The 20416-nt window shown below is 47.2% G+C and overlaps 1 protein-coding gene across 2 annotated transcripts in view; it reads left to right on the top strand.

The window, feature by feature from the left end:
- Nucleotides 1-20416, top strand: part of LOC137385123 (NACHT, LRR and PYD domains-containing protein 3-like) — a 104237-nt gene that overhangs the window by 7503 nt on the left and 76318 nt on the right. For both annotated transcript variants that reach the window (XM_068059924.1, XM_068059923.1), the window contains exons 5-6: nt 1724-1893; nt 5329-5424. In XM_068059924.1, coding sequence (XP_067916025.1) covers nt 5361-5424 — 64 coding nt within the window. In that variant the 5' untranslated portion in view covers nt 1724-1893; nt 5329-5360. The remainder of the gene's footprint in view (nt 1-1723; nt 1894-5328; nt 5425-20416) is intronic.

Raw genomic sequence — 20416 nt, 5'->3', positions numbered from 1 at the left:
TTGATCTGATTGTAACCTCGACTCCACATTCCCGCCTATCCCCAGTAACCTTTCACCCCTTGCTTATCAAGAATCTATCTACCTCTGCTGTAAAAATATTCAATGTCTCTGCTTCCACTGCCTTTTGAGGAACAGAGTTCCAAAGACTCATGACAGTCAGAGAAAAAAATTCTCCTCATCTCTGTCTTAAATGGGCGACACCTTATTTTTAAACAGTGACCCCTAGTTCTAGATTCTCCGACAAGGGGAAACATCCTTTCCACATCCACCCTTGTCAAGACCCCTCAGTATCTTGTATGTTTCAATCAAGTGGCCTGTTACCCTTCTAAACTCCAGTAGATACAAGTCTAGCCTGACCAACCATTCCTCATAAGACAACTCGCCCATTCCAGGTATTAGTTGAGCAAAACTTGTCTGAAATTCTTCCAATGCATTGGCATTCTTCCTTAAATAAGACCTACACATACGAAAATACGTATTGGAGCAAAACTAGGCCATTCGGCCTCTCTAGCCTGCTCCGCTTTTCAATAAGGTCATGGCTGATCTGTTTGTGTTTCAAATTCCACTCTCCCAACGACCCCGAATGATCTTTGATAATGCGGACCCAGTGTGATCAGACAGTGTGTAACCCGGGGGAGGATGGACCCAATGTGATCAGACAGTGTGTAACCCGTGGAGGATGGACCAAGTGTGATCAGACAGTGTGTAACCCGGGGAGGGTGGACCCAGTGAGATCAGACAGTGTGTAACCCGGGGAGGGTGGACCCAGTGAGATCAGACAGTGTGTAACCCGGGGAGGATGGACCCAGTGAGAGGAGAGTGTGTAACCCGGGGAGGATCCTCCCAGTGAGATCAGACAGTATAACCCGGGGAGGATGGACCCAGTGTGATCAGACAGTGAGTAACACGGGGAGGATGGACCAAGTGTGATCAGACAGTGTGTAACCCGGGGAGGATGGACCCAGTGAGATCAGACAGTGTGTAACCCGGGGAGGATGGACCCAGTGAGATCAGACAGTGTGTAACCCGAGATGGACCCAGTGTGATGACAGTGAATAACCCGGGGAGGATGGACCCAGTGAGATCAGACAGTGTGTAACCCGGGGAGGATGGACCCAGTGAGATCAGACAGTGTGTAACCCGGGGAGGATGGACCCAGTGAGATCAGACAGTGTGTGACCTGGGGAGGATGGACCCAGTGAGATCAGACAATGTGTAACCCGGGGAGAATGGACCCAGTGAGATCAGACAGTGTGTAACCCGGGGAGGATGGACCCAGTGTGTTCAGACAGTGTGTAACCTGGGGAGGATAGACCCCGTGAGATCAGACGTTTTCCTAAAACACTAAAAAAATGCCACATTTCCATATTAAATTGTGCAGGTTTGCAGGAATTCCAGGTGGGTGAGCTGGGGATCTGAGAAAGGGACTAAATTCACCAGACAGACGTGGCCCTGATCCTGAAGATGTGGAGGATCCCGGCAGCTATTTGTCCCTCTGTTACCTCAGCAATCCAAGAGACAGTTTCTGATACAATGTCAGTTTCTCCACGGTGCCGAGAAAATAGGCTCATTTCTGTCGCAAACACTGGGCTGGAGATCTGGAAAGTACAAAATTAAAGAGAAACACGTGACCCTCAAATTCAATTTTGATGGCCTGGAAGAAAAGTGTACATTACATTACCTCACACCGCCTGCATTCTTTTCATTTTCTGCCCTGCTATAGTTAGATCTCCTGGTGAATGACGGAGTGATGAGAAAGGTCCACAGCTGGAAGTAAGCAGGGATTGTAGACTGAGGAACAATAGCAGGTGAACCCGCACAGGATTGAGAGAGCACCAACCAGAGAGAACCCTTCCCACTCAAAGAGCTTCCACAGATCGACTGGGGAGAAAGGTAAGAGAAAGTCCCATTTACTCTGACAAACACTGGTCCTGTAGACAGTACACAAAGCTAATGAGATAAGGTGGGAATGAGACTGGGAGAGTCTGACCATTGAGAACAATTACCCAGAATGAGGCCGTGCAGTGGAATGTGAAGTGGGATCAGTTTCTGTCTCAAAACACACAAAAACCAGAAACACCTTCATAACCACACAGAGGTCCAAGTAAATCTTGTGTACAATTTTTAGTAAAGGGATTTGATGTAAGGGGTGACTCCAGTCTGGGACAGAGCCCAGCAGATGGACATCTGTCTGTTTATTACGTGGGGCTGAACTCACACCAACATCATCAGATCAGTGTTAAAATGTCTCAGATTTGGGGACAAATCAAATGAGAGATTGAACTGTGAAAGTAATTCCTGTCAATTCACTGAACACGATGCAGAGACAAACCTCAAAGATCAGCACGGCCTCTGACCAGCAGCTGTGGAGTATTGTCAGATAGTGAATGCTGAACACAGCTTCATTACCTTTCAACAAGCCCAATGTTTAGTACTGGAGATGGTAAAAGACATTAAACACCGGGTAAGTGTTTGCCTCCTATTTCATTGGTCACAGAGACACACAATCCAGAAATCGAACAACAGTGGTCAAAGCAAGCAGGGAATGTATTTCCAAAATCAACGTCAGATACAAAGCCAACATCAGCTTCCCAGTGTATTCTGAAATAGAATCCAAACCAAAAAAAACACAGAATCTAGTCTGAAATGGGGATGAGTCATATTAGAAATAATGCAGAAAATGCTGGAAATACTCAGTGGATCAGAGAGTATCTGTGGAGAGAGGAAGGTGAGGTTGATGTTTCAGATCCTGATCCTGTTCTCAGGAATGGTCATCAACCTGAACCATTAACCTCACCGTCCTCTCCCCACAGACACTGTCAGACCCACTGAGGATTTCCAGCATTTTCTGTTCTTTTTATCAGACTTCCAGTATCTCCAATATCTTGCTGTCTCTAATAAGATTGGTTTAGTTTTGAGTTGGTTTCCTCCCTTGTATAAATGGCCCTTATAGTCAGGGTGAGACTGTCCAGACTGTAATAAATGCCTGTCCCCCATCTTACTCCCCTCACTACTCCATGCTCCCTGGCTGCCTCTTTCTCCCCATTCCCAGCCTCTCCCCTCTTCTCTCCGGCCCTCTGTACCTTGGACCCACACCCTCTTCTGTAGCTGCAACAAGCAAGCTCCTCTGATGGAACTCAAAGATTCCAGTCTCCCAGCTACAGCACGTGGAATATCCTGTAAAAGTGAACTGACTTTAATGGTTTCTGGAACATTAAATCAAAAATGAGATTGTGTATTCTAGAAGATAGGGTTCGATCAGGGACTCACCCAGTTTGACCTGTGGGTGGAGAGTTCGACATGTACATCTCCATCTCCAGCCTCACTTTCCTTTCATCAATTTGTTGGCTTCTTATTCCCTGCAAGTTTCTCAATCTCCATGCTTTAATCTCCAATCTGGCTTCTGCTCCTGTCACAGCTCTGAAATAACAAAAATCAAAGTCACAAATAGCCCCTTCTTTGACTCTGACTGTGAAACTCTCCCTCTTGATTCCTCTCTACCTCTGCAGTCTTTGACACTGTTGAACACAACATCCTCCTTCAGTGCCTCTCCTTCATTGTCCAGCTCAGTGGGACTGAACTCACTTGTTTCCACTCTTACCCATCCAATGATTGCCGGAGAATCTTGTTCAATGGCTTCTCTTCTTGCCCCTGCACCATCACCTCTGGAGACCCCCATGGATCTCTCCTCACTCCCTCCTATTTCTCATCCTTATGCTGCTCCTTGGAGACACGATGTAAAGACAAGGACTCAGCTTTCACATGTCCACTGACAACACTCTGCTCCACCTCAGCCGCATACCCCTGTCCTATCCCCATAGCCTTTCAAATTTATTTCCCTCAAGTGCCCATCCAATTTCATTTATAAATCATTGATCATCTCCACTTCCACTGTCCTTATAGACAGCGAGTTGCAGCTCATTGACACTTGCTGTGAAGAAAATTCTTCCTCACATCCCCCCGCCCCCCCCCCACCAGCATCTCTTACCCAAAATCTTAAATCTGTGGCACCTCGTCCTCATACCATCAACTAATGGGAACAGCTTTTCTTTGTCGACCTTATCCAAACCTGTCATAATCTTGTAAAGTTGCAGCGATGAGAAAAGATTGGTTTGGCGAGGGTCGTTTTCCTTAGAACTGAGGAGGCTGAGGGCTGACTGAATTGAGGTGCATAAAATTACAAGGGGCCAAGATAGAGTAGACAGGAAGGACCTGTTTCCCCTCGCGGAGAGGTCACTTACCGGGAACACAGATTTAAGGTGATTGGTAGAAGGATTAGAGGGGACATGAGGAAAATCTTGTCCACCCAGAGGGTGGTGGGTGTCTGGAATTCACTGCCCAGATCAGTGGCGGAGGCAGAAACCCTCAACCCATTTAAAAAGGTACCTGGACCTGCACCTGAAGTGCAGTTACCTGCAAAGCTACGGAGCAGGTGTTGGAAAGTGGGATTAGATTGGGCAGCTAGGTTTTTCAGCTGGCGCAGACACAATGGGCTGAATGGCTTCCTTCTCTGCCGTAACTTTCCTATGGTTCTAAACCTCTATCAAAATCTCCACTGGCCATAAACTTCCAATCTTCCTTAGATACAGGGGTGGTGCCAGAGGACTAGACAATTGCAAATGTTACACCCCTGTTCAAGTAAGGATGAACCCAGCAACTACAGGCCAGTCAGATTAACCTCAGTGGTGGGAAAGCTTTCAGAAATGATTTATTTATTTGTTTGGGGGATGTGGGTGTCGCTGACTAGGTCAGCATTTATTGCTTATCCCTAATTGACCTGAGTGGCTTGATGGGACATTTCAGAGGGCAGATAAGAGTCAATCACATTGCTGTGGGTCTGGAGTCACTCGAAAACCAGACCAGCTAAAGATGGCAGATCTCCTTCCCTCAAGGACATTAGTGAACCAGTTGGGCTTTACGACAATTGATAGTTTCATAGGCTTGAGGGGCTGAATGGCCTACTCCAGCTCCTATTTCTTATGTTCTTATGGCACCATTACTGAGACTAGCTTTTAATTCCAGATAGTTATTAATTTATTGAATTAAATTCCACCAGCTGCTGTATTACTAGTTCAGTGACATTATCATTACACCTTTGTCTTTCCCACTGCTAGTGCAGAGTCTCGGTGATGGGTGTCCATCTGGAACAGGGTGATGGAGCTCAGCGGGACTCAGGGCAGCTTTCTGGGTCACACCTGATGCTCGATCCCAGAGATAACAGCTGTTATACTGATGGGGAGGAGGGACTGATATCATGTTTAACTAGGCAACGTTCTTTTTTTTTAGTATTTCTGTCTGACCCTCTTATTAATTTTACCTTTATTACAGAGAACCAGAATCTGGGAACGCCTGTCACCACCATGGCTGAAGGTCCAAATAGAGGAGAAGATCCAACATCTTCAAAAAGAATGAGAATGGATACAGGTAGGTTCACAAAATACTTGAAAATATCATCTCTGACCTGATCTTGTGCAAGAACCTGCAGCTCACACAGCAAGAGGGAACAGAATGGGCTGAGTAGAAAGAGGGAGGTGAGTGACCATCTAGAGGGATATTACAGTCACAGGTGGAGGGAGCCCCTGAGTACTGGAACTGTCCAGTATATACATGGTATTGGGGACTGAAAGGTGGATAGAGACAGTGGCTTGGAGAAGGATCTTCCTCTGTAACAGTGTGACACCAGGGAGCAGGAGGTCACCACGAGTGAGTGGGGGTGAGAGACAGGTGGAACATGGCAATAGGAGAGTGTAGTGGTGGGAGATTCTATAGTCAGGAGGATTTTTTTTCATTCATTCATGGATGTGGGCATCGATGGCCAGGCCAGCATTTATTGCCAATGCCTAATTGCCCTTGAGGAGGTGGTGGTGAGCTGCCTTCTTGAACTGCTGCAGTCCATGTGGGTTTGGAACACCCACAGTGCTGTAAGGAAGGGAGTTCCAGGAATTTGCACCAGTGACAGTGAAGGAGCGGTGATATAGTTCCAAGTGAGGATGGTTTGTGACTTGGAGGGGAACTTGCAGGTGGTGGTGTTCCCAAGCATCTGCTGCCCTTACCCTTCTAGGTAGTAGAAATAGCAGGTTTTGAAGGTGCTGTCGAAGGAGCCTTGGTGAGTTGCTGCTGTGCACCTTGTAGATAGTACACACTGCTTCCACTGTGCACATCCCTCGGTGGTGGATGGAGTGAATGTTTGTTGATGGGGTGCCAGTCAAGCAGACTGCTTTGTCCTGGATGGGGTTGAGCTTCTTGAGTACTGTTGGAGCTGCACCCATCCTGGCAAGTGGAGAGCATTTCATCTTACTCCTGACTTGTGCCTTGGAGATGTTGGACAGGCTTTGGGGAGTCAGGAGGTGAGTTACTTGCTGCAGAATTCCCGGCTTCTGACCTGCTCTTGTAGCCACAGTATTTATATGGCTACTCCTGCTCAGTTTCTGGCTCGTGGTAACCCGCCATGTGTGATAGTGGGGGGTTCAGTGATGGTAATGTAATTGAAAGTGAAGAGGAGATGGTCAGATTCTCTCTTGTTTGAGATAGTCATTGCCTAGCACTTGTATGGTGCGACTGCTACTTGCCACTTATCAGCCCAAGCCTGGATATTGTCCAGGTCTTGCTGCATTTCTACACAGACTGCTTTAGTAACTGAGGAATCACAAATGGTTCTGAGCATTGTGCAATCATCTGCGAACATCCCCACTTCTGACCTTATGATTTGAAGGAAGGTCATTGATGAAGCAGCTGAAGATGGTTGGGCCGAGGACACTACCCTGAGGAACCCCTGCAGTGATGTCCTGGAGCTCAGATGATTGACCTCCAACAACCACAACCATTTTCCTTTGCGCTAGGTACGACTCCAACCAGCGGAGAGTTTTACCTGATTCCCATTGACTTCACTTTCCTTGGGCTCCTTGATGCCATACTCAGTCAAATGCTGCCTTGAGGTCAAGGGCAGTCACTCTCTCCTCACCTCTTGAGTTCAGCTTTTTTGTTCATGTTTGAACCAAGGCTGAAATGAGGTCAAGAGCTGAATGACCCTGACGGAACCCAAACTGAGCGTCAGAGTAGGTTATTGATGAGCAAGTGCCGCTTGATAGCACTGTCAACAATACCTTCCATCACATAACTGATGATTGAGAGTAGACCGATTGGGTGGTGATTGGCCAGGTTAGATTTGACCTGCTTTTCATGTACAGGACATACCAGGTCAATTTTCCACATTGCTGAGTAGATGCCAGTGTTATAGCTGTACTGAAACAGCTTGGCTAGGGGTGCGGCAGAGTGACTCGAATTGTCTTAAGACTGACATTTGTGATGCTGGGGACTCCGGGAGGAGGCTGAGATGGATTATCCACTCAGCACTTCTAGTTGAAGATTGTTACAAATGCTTCAGCCTTATCTTTCACACTGATGTGCTGGGTTCCCCCATCATTGAGGATGGGAATATTTGTAGAGCCACCTCCTCCTGTTAGTAGTTTAATTGTCCAGCACTATTCACGACTGGATGTGACAGGACTGCAGAGCTGAGATCCTATCCGTTGTTGTGGGATCGCTTATCTCTGTCTATCGCATGCTGCTTATGCAGTTTGGCATGGAAGTAGTCCTGGGTTGTAGCTTCACCAAGTTGACACCTCATTTTGAGGTATGTCTGGTGCTGCTCCTGGCATGCCCTCCTGCACTCTTCATTGAACCAGGGTTGGTCTCCTGGCTTGATGGTAATGGTAGAGTGGGGGATATGCCGGGCCATGGGTTACAGATTGTGCTTGAATACAGTTCTGCTGCTGCTGATGGCCCACAGCGCCTCATGGATGCAGAGTTTTGCATTGATAGATCTTTTCGAAATCTATCCCATTTAGCACGGTGATAGTTCTAAACAACAGGATGGAGGATATCCTCAATGTGAAGGCGGGACCTCGTCTCCACAAGGACTGTGAGGTGGTCACTCCTACCAATACTGCTATGGACAGATGCATCTGCGACAGGTAGATTGGTGAGGGCAATGTCAAGTATATTTTTCCCTCTTATTAGTTCCCTTACCAGCTGCTGTGGACTCAGTCTAGCAGCTATGTCCTTTAGGACTCGGTCAGTAGTGGTGCTACTGAGCCACTCTTGGTGATGGACATTGAAGTCCCCCACCCAGAATACATTCTGTGCCCTTTGCTACCCTCAGTGCTTCCTCCAAGTGCTGTTCAACATGGAAGAGTCCGGATTCATCAGCTGAGGGAGACCGGTAGGTGGTCATCAGCAGGAGGGCCATCTTTGACCTGACACCATGAGACTTCATGGCATCTGGAGTCCATGTTGAGGACTCCCCAGACAACTGCCTCCTGACTGTATACCACTGTAAAGCCTGGCTACCCAACCCGAACCCAAATAGACCCGAGTGCATTTTTCGGGTTCGTGTCCAGTTGAAATTCCGATTCCGGTATTCGGGCTTGGATCGGGCTGGACAGTGCTGTTTCCGGGAAGTCACAGGATCAGGCTTACCCATGATTCCCCACAACTCCATCTGCAGAAATAGCCTGCTGCTGGAACAGATGAAGGATATTCGTGTCAGGTCGGGTCGGGTGCGAAAAAAAATTAAATTGCTCGGGTTGGCTGTGGCCAGGTCTGGCCCAGGTCAGGTTTTAATTTTATACCCGGGCCATGCTGTATACCACTGTGCCGCCACCTCTGCTGGGTCTGTCCTGCCAGTGGGACAGGACAGACCCGGTGATGGTGATGATGGTGTCTGGAACATTATCTGTAAGATATGATTCTCTGAGTGTGACTATGCCAGATTGTTGCTTGACTAGTCTGTGGATCAGCTCTCCCAACTTTGGCACAGGCCCCCAGATGTTACTAAGGAGGACTTTGCAGAGTCGACAGGCTGGTTTGCCGTTGTCGTTTCCGATGCCTAGGTCAATGCCGGGTGGTCCGTCTAGTTTCATTCTTTATTGACTTTGTAGCAGTTAGATACAACTAAGTGACTTGCTAGGCCATTTTAGGAGTCAACCACATTGCTGTGGGTCTGGAGTCGCATGTAGGCCAGACCAGGTAAGGACAGCAGATTTCCTTCCCTAAAGGACATTAGTGAACCAGATGTTTTTTTCTGACAATTAGTAATATTTTCATGGCCATCATTAGACTAGCTTTTAATTTCAGATTTGTTAGTTGAATTCAAATTCCACCTTCTGCCATGGTGGGATTCGAACACATGTCCCCAAAGCAGTACGTCGGATCTTTGGGGACTAGCCCACTGACAATAACACTCTGCCACCACCTCCCCCAGTATTATTCCCTTTGAGGTTCTGCTTCTTCATTTGGTGCCCAGTTCCTCATACTGACTCTGCAGAACCTCCTTCCTTGTCCTGCCTGTATCATTGGTACCTACATGGACCACGATGACTGGATCCTCCCTCTCCCACTGTAAGCTCCTCTCCTGAGCAGATGTCACTCACCCTGGCACCGGGCAGGCAACACAGCCTTCTGGACTCTCGCTCTTTGCTACTGAGAACAGTGTCAATCTCCCTCACGATACTGTCCCCGACTACCACTACTTTCCTTTTTGCTCCTCCCACTTGAATGGCTTCCTGGTGCCATGGTCAATCTGCTCCCCCACACTGCAGCCCTCGCTCTTTTCCATACAAGCTGCAAGAACCTCGAACTTGTTGCTCAATTACAAGGGCTGTGCCTCCTCCGCTCCCACCTTCTTGATCCCTTTACCTGTCTGACTCGCAGTCACACCCTCCTGTCCCTGACCACGAACCAAAGGAGTGTGACTGCCTTCTGGAACAAAGTGTCCAGGTAACTTTCCCCCTCCCTAATGCATTGCAGTGTCTGCAGCTCGGCCTCCAGCTCAATGACTCTGAGCCGAAGCTTCTCAAGCTGCACTCACTTACTACAGACGTGGTGGCCATGGATTGCTGTGGCATCCAGGAGCTCCCACATACTGCAGTCGTGACACATCACTTGTCCTGCCTTCTTTATTACGTTAATTTAAGTTAAATTGTTTTCTCTTAATTATTTTACAGTTGCCCTCTTTACTGAACTCCCTCACTTAACAAACTCCCTTCTTCACACTCTGTGCCCTCCAGCAGCACTCAATGTAGACAAGCAGCACTGAGGCCCCTGAATTTATACTCTCTGAAGCAAGTTTTTCCTCATGCTGCCTCTGACTCTTTTGCCAATCACCTTAATTCTGTGTCCTCTGGTCATTGACCTTCAATCATTGGATACAGTTTATTTTTATTTACTCTGTTCAAAGTCTTCATAATTTAAACGCCACTATCAAATTTCCTTTTCGCCTTCTCTTTTGAGAACAACTCCAGTTTGTACAGTATATCTGTAACATTAATCCCTCAGCCCTGTAACCATTCTAATAAATCTTTTTGTACCCTCTCCAAAGCCTTCATGCTCTTCCTAAAGTGTGGTGTCCAGAATTGGACAGTTTGGTTGGGGCTGAACTGGTATTATATAGGTTTAGTATAACCTCCTGACTTTTGTGCTCGATGTCTCTATTTATAAATCCCAGGATCCCATATATGTTATTAACTGCTTTGTTAGCCTGCCCTGCCACTGTCCAAGATTTGTTCACTAACACCCCAGGCTTCTCTGTTCTGGCACCTCCTTTAAAATTGTACCATCAGCTTGTATCGTCTCTCCTCATTATTCCAGACATCACACTTTGCTGTATTGAATTTCAGCTGCCATGTGTCCACTCATTCTACCAGCCTGTCTATGATCTCTTGATGTCTATTATCATTTTCCTCACCATTAACTATACTTCCAAGTTTCATGTGACCTGCAAATTTCTAAATTGTTCCCTGCACTTGCACACCCAATTCCAAGTCATTGAGGTGCATCAAAAACACCAGTGGTTCTAGTGCTGAACCATGGGAACCAACAGTTTTCTAACCCTCAACCAATTTTGTATCAGTGCTGCTACTCCCTCCTTTATGCCATAATTTTTAAATCATTACCTGATCATTAAAATTTTCACCTATGTGTTCAAATCTTTCCATGGCCTTCCTTTACACATCTCTGTAACCTCCTCCAATCCTACAACGCTCTGAGAATTAGAATTAGAACATTACAGCGCAGAACAGGCCCTTCGGCCCTCGATGTTGCGCCGACCTGTGAAACCATCTGACCTACACTATTCCATTTTCATCCATATGTCTATCCAATGACCACTTAAATGCCCTTAAAGTTGGCAAGTCCACTACTGTTGCAGGCAGGGCATTCCACGCCCCTACTACTCAGAGTAAAGAACCTACCTCTGACATCTGTCCTCTTTCTATCACCCCTCAACTTAAAGCTATGTCCCCTCGTGTTTGCCATCACCATCCGAGGAAAAAGACTCTCACTATCCACCCTATCTAACCCTCTGATCATCTTATATGTCTCTATTAAGTCACCTCTCCTCCTCCTTCTCTCCAAAGAAAACAACCTCAAGTCCCTCAGCCTTTCCTCATAAGACCTTCCCTCCATACCAGGCAACATCCTAGTAAATCTCCTCTGCACCCTTTCCAAAGCTTCCACATCCTTCCTATAATGCGGTGACCAGAACTGCACACAATACTCCAGGTGCGGCCTCACCAGAGTTTTGTACAGCTGCAGCACGACCTCGTGGCTCCGAAACTCGATCCCCCTACTAATAAAAGCTAATACACCATATGCCTTCTTAACAGCCCTATTAACCTGTGTAGCAACTTTCAGGGATTTATGTACCTGGACACCAAGATCTCTCGGTTCATCTACACTGCCAAGAATCTTCCCATTAGCCCAGTACTCTGCATTCCTGTTACTCCTTCCAAAGTGAATCACCTCACTTTTCCGCATTGAACTCCATTTGCCATCCCTCAGCCCAGCTCTGCAGCCTATCTATGTCCCTCTGTACCCTACAACATCCTTCGGCACTATCCACAACTCCACCGACCTTCGTGTCATCCGCAAATTTACTAACCCACCCTTCTGCACCCTCTTCCAGGTCATTTATAAAAATGACAAACAGCTGTGGCCCCAAAACAGATCCTTGCGGTACACCACTAGTAACTAAACTCCAGGATGAACATTTGCCATCAACCACCACCCTCTGTCTTCTTTCAGCTAGCCAATTTCTGATCCAAAGCTCTAAATCACCTTCAACCCCATACTTCTGTATTTTCTGCAATAGCCTACCGTGGGGAACCTTATCAAACGCCTTACTGAAATCCATATACACCACATCCACTGCTTTACCCTCATCCACCTGTTTGGTCACCTTCTCGAAAAACTCAATAAGGTTTGTGAGGCACGACCTGCCCTTCACAAAACCGTGCTGACTATCGCTAATGAACTGATTCTTTTCAACACGTTTATAAATCCTGTCTCTTATAACCTTTTCCAACATTTTACCCACAACCGAAGTAAGGCTCACAGGTCTATAATTACCAGGGCTGTCTCTACTCCCCTTCTTGAACAAGTTGACGACATTTGTTATCCTCCAGTCTTCCGGCACTATTCATGTCGACAAAGACGACATAAAGATCAAGGACAAAGGCTCTGCAATCTCCTCCGTGGCTTCCCAGAGAATCCTAGGATAAATCCCATCTGGCCCAGGGGACTTATCTATTTTCACACTTTCCAAAATTGCTAACACCTCCTCCTTGTGAACCTCAATCCCATCTAGCCTAGTAGTCTGAATCTCAGTATTCTCCTCGACAACATTTTCTTTCTCTACTGTAAATACTGACGAAAAATATTCATTTAACGCTTCCCCTATCTCCTCTGATTCCACACACAACTTCCCACTACTATCCTTGATTGCCCTAATCTAACTCTAGTCATTCTTTTATTCCTGATATACCTATAGAAAGCCTCAGGGTTTTCCTTGATCCGATCCGCTAATGACTTCTCGTGTCCTCTCCTTGCTCTTCTTAGCTCTCCCTTTAGATCCTTCCTGGCTAGCTTGTAACTCTCAAGCGCCCTAACTGAGCCTTCACATCTCATCCTAACATAAGCCTTCTTCTTCCTCTTGACAAGCGCTTCAACTTCTTTAGTAAACCACGGCTCCCTCGCTCGACAACTTCCTCCCTGACTGACAGGTACATACTTATCAAGGACACGCAGTAGCTGCTCCTTGAATAAGATCCACATTTCGATTGTGCCCATCCCCTGCAGTTTCCTTCCCCATCCTACGCATCCTAAATCTTGCCTAATCGCATCATAATTTCCTTTCCCCCAGCTATAATTCTTGCCCTGCGGTATATACCTGTCCTTGCCCATCGCTAAGGTAAACCTAACCGAATTGTGATCACTATCACCAAAGTGCTCACCTACATCTAAATCTAACACCTGGCCGGGTTCATTACCCAGTACCAAATCCAATGTAGCATTGCCCCTGGTTGGCCTGTCTACATGCTGTGTCAGAAAACCCTCCTGCACACACTAGACAAAAACTGACCCATCTAAAGTACTCGAACTATAGTATTTCCAGTCAATATTTGGAAAGTTAAAGTCCCCCATAACAACTACCCTGTTACTCTCGCTCCTGTCGAGAATCATCTTCGCTATCCTTTCCTCTACATCTCTGGAACTATTCGGAGGTCTATAGAAAACTCCCAACAAGGTGACCTCTTCTCTCCTGTTTCTAACCTCAGCCCATACTACCTCAGTAGACGAGTCCTCAAACGTCCTTTCTGCCGCTGTAATACTCTCCTTGATTAACAATGCCACACCCCCCCCTCTTTTACCATCTTCTCTGTTCTTACTGAAACATCTAAATCCCGGAACCTGCAACATCCATTCCTGCCCCTGCTCTACCCATGTCTCCGAAATGGCCACTACATCGAGATCCCAGGTACCAACCTATGCTGCAAGCTCCCCCACCTTATTCCGGATGCTCCTGGCGTTGAAGTAGACACACTTTAAACCAAGTTCTTGCTTGCCAGTGCCCACTTGCGTCCTTGTAACCTTATCCCTGACCTCACTACTCTCAACATCCTGTACACTGGAACTACAATTTAGGTTCCCATCCCCCTGCTGGATTAGTTTAAACCCCCCCGAAGAGCACTAGCAAATCTCCCCCCCCCCAGGATATTGGTACCCCTCTGGTTCAGGTGAAGACCATCCTGTTTGTAGAGGTCCCACCTACCCCAGAAAGAGCCCCAATTATCCAGGAAACCAAAACCCTCCCTCCTACACCATCCCTGCAGCCACGTGTTCAAATCCTCTCTCTCCCTATTCCTCGCTTCGCTATCACGTGGCACGGGCAACAACCCAGAGATAACAACTCTGTTTGTTCTCGCTCTAAGCTTCCACCCTAGCTCCCTGAATTTCTGCCTTAAATCCCCATCTCTCTTCCTACCTATGTCGTTGGTGCCTATGTGGACCACGACTTGGGGCTGCTCCCCCTCCCCCTTAAGGATCCCAAAAACACGATCCGAGACATCACGAACCCTGGCACCTGGGAGGCAACACACCAACCGTGAGTCTCTCTCGTTCCCACAGAACCTCCTATCTGTTCCCCTAACTATGGAGTCCCCAATGACTAATGCTCTGCTCCTCTTCCCCCTTCCCTTCTGAGCAACAGGGACAGACTCTGTGCCAGATACCTGTACCCCATTGCTTACCCCTGGTAAGTCGTCCCCCGCAACAGTATCCAAAACGGTATACCTGTTGTTGAGGGAAACGGCCACAGGGGATCCCTGCATTGCCTGCTGGTTCCCTCCCGTTCCCCTGACGGTAACCCATCTACCTACTTCTTTTACCTGAGAAGTGACTACCTCCCCATAACTCCTCTCAATAACCCCCTCCGCCTCCCGAATGATCCGAAGTTCATCCAGCTCCAGTTCCCTAACGCGGTTCTCGAGGAGCTGGAGTTGGGTGCACTTCCCGCAGATGCAGTCAGCAGGGACACTCTTGGCGACCCTTACCTCCCACATTCTGCAGGAGGAACATACAATTGCCTTAAACTCCATTCCCACTATTCTAACTTCCCAACAAATCGACTGAAAAACCAAAAAAAAAGTCAAAACTTGTTAGCTTAGCAATCCGACGGACAGAATTTTTTAAATAAAAAGCTTACCTTATCAACACAAGAGAGTCCTTTTTTTTTGATTAGAGGAGGAGGGTGGGTGGGAGATACTACATGTGTAGTGTCTCGGGTACAGCCACCGCCCAAATATATAGTTTGCACTTACCCAGCAGTCCCCTGGTCCTCCGAAAACAAAAGGGAATTAACTTTTAACTTACACTGAAACTGACTTCCCAGCTGCAAGTTCGCTCCGTACCTCCGCTTCTGTCAAAGCTGCTGCAACCAAAACGAAAAGAAAGTGATTTTAAACCGCCCAAATATCTAGTTTTTACTTACCCAGCAGTCCCCTGGTCCTCCGAAAACAAAAGGGAATTAACTTTTAACTTGCACTGAAACTGACTTCCCAGCTGCAAGTTTGCTCCGTACCTCCGCTTCCGTCAAAGCTGCTGCAACCAAAACTAAAAGAAAGTGATTTTAAACCGCCCAAATATATAGTTTTTACTTACCCAGCAGTCCCCTGGGTCCTCCGAAAACAAAAGGGAATTAACTTTTAACTTACACTGAAACTGACTTCCCAGCTGCAAGTTCGCTCCGTACCTCCGCTTCTGTCAAAGCTGCTGCAACCAAAACTAAAAGAAAGTGATTTTAAACCGCCCAAATATATAGTTTGCACTTACCCAGCACTCCCCTGGTCCTCCGAAAACAAAAGGGAATTAACTTTTAACTTACACTGAAACTGACTTCCCAGCTGCAAGTTCGCTCCGTACCTCCGCTTCTGTCAAAGCTGCTGCAACCAAAACTAAAAGAAAGTGATTTTAAACCGCCCAAATATATAGTTTGCACTTACCCAGCAGTCCCCTGGTCCTCCGAAAACAAAAGGGAATTAACTTTTAACTTACACTGAAACTGACTTCCCAGCTGCAAGTTCGCTCCGTACCTCCGCTTCTGTCAAAGCTGCTGCAACCAAAACTAAAAGAAAGTGATTTTAAACCGCCCAAATATATAGTTTGCACTTACCCAGCAGTCCCCTGGTCCTCCGAAAACAAAAGGGAATTAACTTTTAACTTACACTGAAACTGACTTCCCAGCTGCAAGTTCGCTCCGTACCTCCGCTTCTGTCAAGGCTGCTGCAACCAAAACTAAAAGAAAGTGATTTTAAACCGCCCAAATATATAGTTTGCACTTACCCAGCAGTCCCCTGGTCCTCCGAAAACAAAAGGGAATTAACTTTTAACTTACACTGAAACTGACTTCCCAGCTGCAAGTTCGCTCCGTACCTCCGCTTCTGTCAAAGCTGCTGCAACCAAAACTAAAAGAAAGTGATTTTAAACCGCCCAAATATATAGTTTGCACTTACCCAGCAGTCCCCTGGTCCTCCGAAAACAAAAGGGAATTAACTTTTAACTTACACTGAAACTGACTTCCCAGCTGCAAGTTCGCTCCGTACCTCCGCTTCTGTCAAGGCTGCTGCAACCAAAACTAAAAGAAAGTGATTTTAAACCGCCCAAATATATAGTTTGCACTTGCCCAGCAGTCCCCTGGTCCTCCGAAAACAAAAGGGAATTAACTTTTAACTTACACTGAAACTGACTTCCCAGCTGCAAGTTCGCTCCGTACCTCCGCTTCTGTCAAAGCTGCTGCAACCAAAACTAAAAGTAAAAACAAAACTAAAACTAAAAGAATTTCCTCTAAGTCGGGTCTCTTGTGCAGCCCCCACTTCTTTTGCCTCGCCATTGGCAGCATCCCTTCAGCTGTCCAGATCCTAAGTTCTGGAATTCCCTGCCTGATCCCCTCAGCCTCTCCATCTCACTTTCCAAGATGTTCCTTAAAGCCCAGCTCGTTGAGCAAACTTTCTAATTGTTCGAAGGCTGCGTTTGCTGACAATACAACCACCAGGTGGCGCAGCGCTTGCACATGCACAAATACAGGCTCTTCAACTGGAACGTCAGTGCCTGCGACGTTCTGGCAGCTGCCAGGATTAAAGATGGCACTGCTCAATTTATCACAGGAAATGCTTATGGCGACATTGTTCCAGCAAACTAACCTTACATTAAGTTGGATGGAAGCCCAGTAATATGCTACGATGTAGTTATAGGATACTAACTGTAATCCTCAGAAACATTTAATATTCCAGTAATCCTATTGAATGCAAAAGGAATTTTATACTTGAATTTCCATCGGAAAATAGTGTATTGTCACCCTGATCGAAAATCGGGCAGATTATAAAATGTGCTGCCAATTCATTATTGCGATTTGTTTATATGACTGACCAGGACTGATTTTACCCGAGTGCAGCTACTAGCTCCTGTCCCACTGGCCGCTCTCCCCCCTCGGCAACTCGCTCCCCCCCCCCCACCCCCCAACCCCCCTTCTCTCCAGACCTCGACGCTCCCCCCCACTCCCCTGGCCAATTGTTCCCCGCTCATGCCACTCCACTCTCCGGAGCAAGTGGCCGAGAGGAAGGAAGCGGTGCAGCCCAGAGCTAGCAGCCGGAGAGCGGGGTGGTACGAAGCGAGTAACAATCGGGTGAGGGGGAGCAGCGAGGTCTGGAGCGAGCAACTGAGGGGAGGAAGCGTCGAGGTCTGGAGGGAGTTGCTGAGGCGATCAAGCTCCAGCCTCAAAGTCTCCCATTCAGCCACTTCCTCCAGCGGAACGGGGGGGAGGGTGCTGGATACCCGATGATGCTTCAACGCGCATGTGCGAAGATGGACCAGGTGCCGATACGCGATGACATTAGTGCTGCACGATGACATCATCCCGCGCATGCGCCACTTCGTCCTGGTAAGATGTAGCTGCGTGTCTGTGCATCTTGGTGCACTCTGATGATGTCAGCGGTCTGCTGCGTTGTCAGGAATCACTTTGTTGTTCTAATGTCCCCTCCTTTGACTTGATGTCAGCTATCCTATGAATACACCCATTTTTCACCAGCTATCTCTTCACAACATTGTTTGTCTACCTTTAGAGATGTGTGCATTATGTCATGCTCATGTGGAGTGCAGCGATTGAAAATACAGAACTCAATTGAAGCGTTATAAAAAAATTGACTTTTAAAAATGTGGATAACTTGCTGGAAGAAAATGGCCACTGCAGGTCACACAGTATATTCAAACTGTCTTCCTGTCTGGCAAGGACAAAAGGATACATTTCAAGCTAAGAGGTGTCAATTACACTCATCCTGAACCATCAAGAGACATTTTTCAATTGAATAGGTTCTTCTGAAACAACAAAGGTGTGAAATAACCACATCCTGGTCCATTGTTGGTCACCACAGGGAAGAAGACCAGTGTCTCCTAACAGAAGCTAATGAGAGATTTCTTACCTTAAAAAAGCAGCCCTCTGGGGAGAGGGAGAGATCTCAGCAAGTCATCCAGCTGACACCTTTGAAAGCAGCCCAGCCAAGGCAGATGAACCCTGCTACACCACAGCACAGAATTTAAAATGACCATCAACTCAATTCTGAAATCTTAACCACCAGAAAATATACAAACATCTCAACAAGCTCAAGTCTACAAGCAAACCAGGCCTGCAACTTTAAATGAAAAAGCCCATCCACCAGAGAAGTTCCAACAGGTTTACTGCAAACCACGAACACCAACCTACTTCCCCCTTTTCCTTTCTATTCTTGTGTATGAGTGTGTGAGTGAATGCGGATGTGAATGAGGTTACCACCATTTTGGGAATCGTGAAAAAATAAATATTTAATCTTTTGTGTTAACCCTGTGATAAAACCTGTCATTTGTCTGTTTATTTGACCTAAAGATACTCAAAGGACTAACCCATCACTTTACCTTTCAACTGACCACAAACGTGTTTAGTTAAACAGTGGGAATGACCCACACACCTTACCACTTGTCAGTAAGAAATTGGGGGTTTGAAGCCAGTAGCTGAAACAGCAGGTTAGACAAGAGATTTGTGGAAAATTAAGCAAACGGGTTTTCTCATATCATTTACAGCATTGAAGGAGGCCATTTGGCCTGTCGAGTCCGTGCCAGCTCTCCACGTAGTTATGTTGTAAGTTTCACTCCCTGGCTCGATCCCCGTCGCCCTGCAAGTCTATTTCTCTCAGGTGACCATCCAACTTCCTCTTGAAGTTATTGATCGTCTCCATTTCCACCACCCTTGTGGGCAGTGAGTTCCAGGTCATTATCACCCACTGTGTAAAAATGTGTTTCCTCATATTCCCCCGGCATCTTTTGCCCAAAGCTTTCAATCTGTGTCCCTAGTCCTTGTAACATTTGTTAATGGGAACAGCTTTTTCTTATCTAACTTATTAAAGCCTGTCATAATCATGTACACTTTTAGTAAATCTCCGCTCAATCTCCTTTGTTCCATGGAGAACAAACCCAGCTTTTCCAACCTAACCTTGTAACTAAATTCTCCACCGCTGAAACCATTCTGGTAAATCTCCTCTGCACCCTCTCAAGGACCCTCACATCCTTCCTGAAGAGTGGTGACCAGAACTGGACACAGTTCTCTAGTTGGGGCCTAACCAGAGACACGTAGAGGTTCATTCTTTTCTTCTCCACGTTGGTAAAAACAAAAGACATGGCCATCTTTAATGCTCAGGAGTTGGAGAGCAGGGAGACATATCCCATAATATGTTAAATTAAGTATTGAAGATTTAAAAGTTGTAGTTACTGAGGTGGGAGACACTTTTATACAGCAAATAAAGAAACCTGCACCCGCTTCCCCTCCCCCCCTTTTCCCCCCCCCCTTCCACCTCCAGTCCCCTTCCCTGCTCCGCCCTCTCAGCTCACCCCCTCACAACCCTGTCCCAGCCCGCCCCCCCTCGCACCATCTTCCACCCCGCACCCCCTTCCCCTGCATCCCCCACCCCCTTACAGCCCCCTTCCCAGCTCCCCCTCGCACACCCTTCCCTCCACCCCTTCCCCACGCACCCCCTCCTCCCACCGGCATCCTCCTACCTTGTGTAGGGGCCCTAACAACCCCACTGCCTTGTGGGCGTCTCGGGAGAGACCAAGGCAAAGGGAGTAAAACCCGAACAGATAATCTGGAGCGGAACCCCGTAGGCGGTCATGTGTCACCTTTGGCATGTTTCCGGCAGTTCCTGCAGCCATACCGGTGCCAAACGTCGTGCTCTGCACTCCTTTGGACTCCACCAGAAAGGCCGAGAGGGGAGTTTTGACGACTGGGCAACTCTCAACCTCCATAAATTCGCCCAGGCATGCGCCATGGAGAGATCACTCCATAGTTGCCTCACAGCGACTGACACAACATGGAAGGCAGCAGTTACGGGTTATAAGTCCAGATAAATTGGCGTAGAAACTGGGCGCCACGGGTTGCCTTTGTCGGTGGGAGAGGTCATTGCACCTCACTGGATAGCTACCGCCCGCCTCAAACCGGGCAGCCCCCGGTCAATAAAGTTCTGTCCCGCCACAGTCTACCTGCTTCAGTGGGTGCTTGGAG

The sequence above is a fragment of the Heterodontus francisci genome, chromosome 28 (genome assembly GCF_036365525.1).
Source record: "Heterodontus francisci isolate sHetFra1 chromosome 28, sHetFra1.hap1, whole genome shotgun sequence".
NCBI classification, from domain to species: Eukaryota; Metazoa; Chordata; class Chondrichthyes; order Heterodontiformes; family Heterodontidae; genus Heterodontus; species Heterodontus francisci.
Note: the sequence above shows the minus strand (reverse complement) of the source record. Positions and strands in the feature narration are given on the sequence as shown.